The sequence below is a fragment of the Brassica oleracea genome, chromosome C8 (genome assembly GCF_000695525.1).
Source record: "Brassica oleracea var. oleracea cultivar TO1000 chromosome C8, BOL, whole genome shotgun sequence".
Lineage (NCBI taxonomy): Eukaryota > Viridiplantae > Streptophyta > Magnoliopsida > Brassicales > Brassicaceae > Brassica > Brassica oleracea.
Window position 1 is genome coordinate 18,924,172 of NC_027755.1, and position 6,000 is coordinate 18,930,171.

Consider the following 6,000-nt stretch of genomic DNA (forward strand, 5'->3'; position numbering starts at 1 on the left):
GACAACAAACAACTCTTCCTTGTCTTCATTCCTATTGTCTACCCACGATCTAATGGGTTACTTTAATTGTTCCAGTCTCATTGTAAATAATTTACTTATAACGCTTCGACCGCTCTAGTAAATAGTATTAGTTTTGGCCATGTCAGTGTTCTACGTACTTTTGTTGGTAGAGCCGCTGATTATTTTGGGTTCACAAAAAAGAGAGTTTAAAGTGTTAGTTTTTCATATACAGAAATACTGAGAATCACTTTCAATAAAGCACACACCTTAAACGTTACAGCGAGTGTAGCTTCATAATATTTTTTGGGACATATCGTCACTCAAAGAGTTTGATAATCTTGCCACATATCGAAAATATTTTAGGAGAACACTTGACAAAAATTTGTAACACTCATGCCATCTTCATATATATGTATGGAATTAACATACCTTCCCATCTTCATATAAAAATATCTAATGACTTTCATGAATATTTCCGAACTAAAAACTCTAGTAGAGTTGCTGAGGTCACACCGTTTTGGCTGCGTACGTAGAGTATTTAGTAACATCTTCGAGAACAGGCCAAACACGAATGAGCATGTCTCCACTACTTACACTCACACTTATTATCAATATTAACTCAGAAAAAAGATTGATTAAAATTTATGTCGATCACACTTTAATTTCTGCATTTGAATGTATGAAAAAATGGGTCCACAGAGGACATGACGAATGTATGATGATTAAAGTGATGTAAATGTCAAAAAAACTACATGAACTCCATTTGTTAACCATGATTCTTTTACCATTGGTGTAAGTCAATCCGACGTGGACCAATCAAATTGCTTTTACAAAAGCTTAATAATACACACTTTTTTGCCTCATAACTTCTAGAGAGAGAGAGCATAAAATTCAACAAACTATTCTGAAGAAAGCAACTTTTCTTAGTCCTATTAATATACTATCTCTCCCTGGAGCTCTGTTACTTCATTTTCTCCACCTTTCTTCTCCTCAGATTCCTTTAGCCTTCAAAAGTTTCATATAAAGAAAAAAATAGAGCTTTCTTCTCTTTCATTGTTCCTTTACACAGCATTGCAGCTTTTAATAAACTAAATGGGGAGACATTCTTGCTGTTAAAAACAAAAGCTGAGAAAAGGGCTTTGGTCTCCTGAAGAAGACGAGAAGCTTCTCAATCACATCACCCATCATGGCCATGGCTGCTGGAGCTCTGTCCCCAAACTCGCTGGTAACATTCTTTAATTCAGGATAAAAAAAAAAGAAACTACCTTTGTGTAACTAAAAGTCTTGAGTCTGTCTGCTACAGGTTTGCAGAGATGTGGAAAGAGTTGTAGATTGAGATGGATCAATTACTTGAGACCTGATTTAAAGAGAGGAGCTTTCTCTCCTGAGGAAGAGAATCTCATCGTCGAGCTTCACTCTGTTCTCGGAAACAGGTAATAACAGAGGATAAAGTTTAAGTCTTGAGCCTCCTCTGTTTTTTTTGGGCTATGCTCTGTTTTAACATAGCCTTCTCTGTTTTTTGCTCTGTTTTTAAAGCCTACTCTGTTTTTTTCCTCTGTTTTTTTTTAAATCAGATGGTCACAGATTGCGTCTAGGCTTCCGGGGAGAACCGACAACGAGATCAAGAATCTATGGAACTCGAGCATAAAGAAGAAACTGAAGCAAAGAGGCATTGACCCGAACACACACAAACCCATCTCCGAAGTTGACAAAGACAAACCGACAAGAAGCAGCAACAACGACCACAAGTCTCCTAGCTCCTCTGCTGCAACTAACCAAGACTTCTTCCTGGAAAGGCCATCTGATTTCTCAGACTACTTCGGTTTTCAGAAGCTTAACTTCAACTCCAACCTTACACCTGAGTCTTCACTCTGCTCCATGGTTCCGGGGCAGTTTAGCCTCGGAAACATGGTTGGTTCTGTCTTTCAGACACCCGTTTGCGTAAAGCCTTCGATTAGTCTTCCTCCGGATAACAGTTCGAGTACTGTCTCCAGAGGAGACCATACAGCATCTAACTGGGAGTTTCAGACAAACAACACTTCGAACTTCTTCGAAAATAGCGGTTTCTCATGGTCAATCCCTTCTTCTTCAGTAACCAAACCTAATCCTAACTTTGAAGAAGTGAAATGGTCAGAGTATTTGAACACACCGTTCTTCAACGGAAGCACGGTACAGAGTCAAAGCTCTCAGCAGATCTACATCAAATCAGAGGGAGAGTACTTAGCCAAGGTTTCGAACATTACAGATCCTTGGAGCCAAAGCCAGAACGAGAATTTAAGCACACCCGAAGCTAGTGACGTGTTCTCCAAGGATCTTCAGAGAATGGCCGTCTCTTTTGGTCAGTCCCTTTAGCTTTTCTTTTAATTCTAACAGATGTATAGAACAAAAACATATACCATATACACATACGTAGAGTGGAGCTAAGTGTTCTGTATATTCATGGGGGTGAAAATTGAGCTGTCTTTTATTTGTTAAGTGTGTTTTATACGTCAATTCTTCTTCTATCTTATGCAAACCTTTCAGTCTCATAGTACTATATATTCATTTATTTTTTGTTTCGTTGTTGATGATGATGTGTAGTACTCTTGATGGTTTTAGATGTCTAAAGTTTGCAATTACTCTGTTGAAGAACAATGATGAACGTAATAAATCAGTTTCTGTCTGTTTCTGTGAATGAGTTGTGATCCTGAGTCACATCCTTAACCATTTTTCACACCTGTGATTAATTACAAGACAAAACAGAAGACACAAAGAAAACACTTAATTAAAGCAAAACATAATTAGTAAACTAAAGTGGGAATTAACTCAACTAATAAGAAGTGACATTTTTTTAGAAATGATCTAGTTTAAGGGTATTTTCTATTTTATTCCTTAAAATGGACGAATTTTAAAATAGAGATAAATATCTGTCAACTGTATATTTTTTTGACTTTTAAAAAGAATATTTTAATATTTTAAAACTAATACTTTTATTTAAAAAGTTGCAAAAATGATTTCTTTTTATTGAATTTAATGACTGATCACATATATGAAAAAAATGGAATCGAATACACTTAATTTCTGGCTATTATAAACTTTGGGGAAAAAGGCTGTATTTTTGTTTAGTCTTCTTCTCTTGTATGTGCTTTTTGAAGAGTCTTATCAGAAAATTGGACTTGTCGCCATTGACCCAAAGCTTATGTTTTGGCCGGCGTCGGAATATTCTTTCGCCGTAGAAAATTCGGAGTAGGTAAAGAATTTTCACAAAAGGAAAATATCTGTTAAAAATATAGTTCGAAGATTTGACAGTTTGGAAATGATGTGATGGTTTTCACTAAAACTATCCGAAAGTCAAAATTGATTTACTTTATACACGAATATTTTATAAGATTCCAATCCAACCATTTTTACCTTTTAGAAATAACGTAACGCAGTAACTCGACTGTTAAGTAAAAAGTATTAAGTGTTTGTTTTTTTATCGCTGATTTAATATAATATTAACTAATAATACTATCCGCTTTACGATGATCTATGCCTAACTACGTTACATGAATCGTCCTATGAAGATCCACGTCTGACCGAATTTACTTGCACCATATTGAAGATCTTTTGTAAGTCTTTTTTCTGTCTTCCGTAGTCTGTATAATTGTTTAATAAATTGTTTTCTACGAGAATTGAAGTATGGACTTCTTATAACGTGCAATCTAAAAACAAATTATATAGTCTGAGATTCGAACCCTAGATCTGAGTGGAGAAACCTACAAATGTTTGTTTGGCTTTAAATTTTACGACAATATTAAGAATTTGTTTGGCATAATGAACTATCAGTTTTCTCAAAAAAAATCTGTTAACTATTGGTTGGCAGATAAATTGACACAAACACATTTATGGAATCCCTTCACTGTCTTTCTATGAAAATCAAAGACTCAACAATATAATAAAGTGTAACAAACATCTCGTTAACAACGTTTCTTGTGACAATCAGTCTGTGAACTTTACTTTTTTGCTCTTTCGAAATACCAATCTCCAACAGCTACAGCAATCCCCTGTATTTTTTGTTCCAACAACAAGGCATCAACAACAGGATTTCAAATCCAAACAAAAGTGTGTTCGAAACAATATAAAAAGTACTCATTATCATCAACCAACTGCGTTTTTTCTCACCTTATCTTCACCAGGTTGAGAATTTCCAGGAAACCAAGTGTCTTTTCTCTCAGCTAGACAATGAGCCCAGTGCGAGCTAATAAACATTCCGTTCTTGCTTGTAGTAGGTTTCATGAAATTATCATTAGTAACCTTCCAGGATCATCAAACCTAGTTGATATGGCCGAGTTGGTCTAAGGCACCGGATTAAGGTTCTGGTCCTAAAGGGCGTGGGTTCAAAGAGTTGTACATTTCATAAAAACATCATTAGTTACCTTCCAAGAATTGCATCTGAGAGGCGTTGCACTTGAAGCTGGAGCTGCAATTATGCCAACTGCCACTCGGATCAGCAGATGGTGGAGCTATACTACTTTCAATCTGCATAGAAAAAAACAAGATAGTCTTCTTGCTGGCTTAGAATAAAAAAAATATTGCCAGGGAGCTCTACTCGATTGACTGAGTAGATATGGCCACGGGTCAGCGATCGGGGCTTATAAATCAAGAAGTATAGATTCACCTAATTTATCTTTATCACCTTACCCTAAAAGAAATTTCCTAGAAATGTACTAATTTATTCACATGTTTTATTAAGGAAACCCCTAAAAACAGCAATTTGCTAGAGTTTTGTTATTCTAAACAGCAATTTGCTAGAGTTTTGTTATTCTCTTTTATGCGAGTTCATAAAATTCACCAAAACCGCACACATAGTTAAAGACAAAGAAAATCACATGATTCAGTAATAAGTTACCTGCCACGAATCAAATGCCGAGTTGAGAATAAATAATGGGGACTTGACTTGGTTGATTATGTTTTGAGGGAAAAAGCACTGTGAAATATTGAAACCAAGTTAAGTAATGAGGAAGCGTGTACATGTGCCGGGAAATCCATACCGAAGTTGCATCAAGATGGCTTGTACATGTGCGAGGAAGCGTATTTTGTAAACCCTAAAAGTTAAGAAAAACATATTTGTGGTTAGCTTCAAGTCTTCAACCAACTTTATCATCATCATGACTTCATAACGTTGCACACTTGTACTGGTACCTGGGTATTTACGACACCAAAATACATACGCCTTAAAGAACGAGCTCCAGATATATAAACCCTTCATTTACAAACAAGACACAAACCAGTCAATATGTTGACTCTGGAGTATTTCAATCTCGGTGCACCGGAAATATATTCATTAATTGGGCCGGATGATGATAAATAAGTTTTTCATAAAAGAAAAAGAAATATTGAGTTTTGAAATTATATAAATATGAATCTAAAATATTATACATTCACGTAATCAATATATAAACTTTAAAACAGATATTTGGTCAATCGTATTCTTTTCTAAGTATTTTAGCTTTTTCTTATTTGATTCACTTTATTTACAACACAGTATATATTAATTTTCATCATCAATTGCACGAAGTTCGTTTGAAAAAAAAATTACTCACGCATCGAGGAAAAAGCCAGCATCGCTCATGCATTTTACTTTAGTGGTAGGAGGAAACAAACTACTGAAATCATCGCAGCGTAAAATCGCTGAAAGACCCCCAGAAGAACATTCGTTGGGCAAAGCCTTTAAAGGGCAGAGAAACAACGTTTTGCACAACCAAACATCGATCCCAGCGCTTGTGATCTTCAAAGAAATCAACCGAACCATCATCAATACAATCCATGCCAGGAGACGTAGAAGACGATTCCAAAACCTTATGGCTAGTTGGCTGATTTAATCTCAGTCTAATTACACATGTCTGGATAAGTTCTAATGTTTTTTTGTTTTTTATCTCTTTTTTGCCAAGAAATCATTTGTATAGGAAACAACTTTGTAACATTTTCTTTCATTTATGATATTAACATTCTTAGCAAAAAAAAAAAAAAAAAAGCCTT

General features: G+C 35.3%; 2 protein-coding genes across 2 annotated transcripts in view; one reads left to right on the forward strand and one right to left on the reverse strand.

Moving 5' to 3' along the window:
• The first annotated feature begins 961 nt into the window (after positions 1–961).
• On the forward strand, positions 962–2,522 carry LOC106310516 (transcription repressor MYB6). Its single transcript, XM_013747750.1, is given in 3 exon segments — positions 962–1,225; positions 1,304–1,433; positions 1,575–2,522. Coding segments are annotated over 3 exon segments (1,041 nt in total). The 5' UTR covers positions 962–1,092; the 3' UTR covers positions 2,353–2,522.
• A 1,452-nt stretch (positions 2,523–3,974) lies between these two features.
• The window catches only part of LOC106308853 (pectin acetylesterase 1-like), a gene marked incomplete at its 5' end in the record, with an annotated part of 11,483 nt that continues 9,457 nt past the window's right edge, over positions 3,975–6,000 (reverse strand). The window contains 7 exons of the mRNA XM_013745964.1: positions 3,975–4,025; positions 4,144–4,270; positions 4,391–4,500; positions 4,871–4,948; positions 5,013–5,066; positions 5,164–5,224; positions 5,565–5,689. Of these exons, the coding sequence (XP_013601418.1) occupies positions 3,975–4,025; positions 4,144–4,270; positions 4,391–4,500; positions 4,871–4,948; positions 5,013–5,066; positions 5,164–5,224; positions 5,565–5,689 (606 nt within the window). The remainder of the gene's footprint in view (positions 4,026–4,143; positions 4,271–4,390; positions 4,501–4,870; positions 4,949–5,012; positions 5,067–5,163; positions 5,225–5,564; positions 5,690–6,000) is intronic.